Here is an 847-nt window from a genome sequence, read left to right as displayed (position 1 = left end):
AGTTCGTTTCTAATCACCGAAAACCAGCAAGTCATGGAGCAGATTCGGCCGAAATCCATTTGATTCCGATCGACGTAAATCTTGCAAATCCTACCTTTTCTCGCGCCAGATCTTCCATCTATCTACCGTTATCTCGTCTTGAACTCTTCCAACGTCGTTTTCCAACGCCTGCTGCCAACACTTTGATGTCACTAGCACCCTAGGTCCTAACTTTGCTCTGACAACAACGCTCTGTCCTGCTGGCAACCACTCTCTTTACTGACAGCTTCTGCCTACAGTCTCCTGCCCTGTCAACAGCCCCCAGCGCTGTCAACAATCCCCTGTCAAGTCAACTACCCCATACCCTTCCAACAATCCCCTGCCAACAATCTCTCCTTTCCTAATAGCACTCTTTCCTGCCAACAGCCTCTGCCTGCATCTTATCCTCCCAGCTTCCCTTTCCCTGCCAACCGCTTAACCCTGCCAAGATCCATGCCCCTATCGCCAGCTTATTCCTGCCCCCTATCAACCCCCTAATGCTGCCAACACCTTCGCCCTGCCAACACCATCTCCCTGCCAACACCATCTCCCTGCCAACCCGTCAACCTTGCCAACACCAACATCTTCACCTCTACGAACTCCTCAAACCCTGTCAACGCCCCCTGCCCCTGCCAACACTTCAACCCTTTCGACATCCCTGCTCTTGCCAACACCCCTATCCACACCTTAGCCCCTGCCAGCCTACCCTCGCTGGCCAGGGACCCGCATCTCTTAAAATTTGTGACCTGCCGTAAATCGAGGCGAAGAAGAACCAGCAAAACATAAACCGATTCCCTGAGATGATCGCGCGGAGAGAGAATGAGGGGGG

The 847-nt window shown here is 53.0% G+C and overlaps 1 protein-coding gene across 1 annotated transcript in view; it reads left to right on the top strand.

Moving 5' to 3' along the window:
- LOC119589298 (proline-rich receptor-like protein kinase PERK2) overlaps positions 1-709 on the top strand; it is a 14580-nt gene extending 13871 nt beyond the window's left edge. The window contains exon 3 of the mRNA XM_037937921.1: positions 488-709. Within this exon, the coding sequence (XP_037793849.1) occupies positions 488-709 (222 nt within the window). The remainder of the gene's footprint in view (positions 1-487) is intronic.
- The last annotated feature ends 138 nt before the right edge of the window (positions 710-847 follow it).

Source organism: Penaeus monodon, chromosome 25, assembly GCF_015228065.2.
Source record: "Penaeus monodon isolate SGIC_2016 chromosome 25, NSTDA_Pmon_1, whole genome shotgun sequence".
Lineage (NCBI taxonomy): Eukaryota > Metazoa > Arthropoda > Malacostraca > Decapoda > Penaeidae > Penaeus > Penaeus monodon.
Note: the sequence above shows the minus strand (reverse complement) of the source record. Positions and strands in the feature narration are given on the sequence as shown.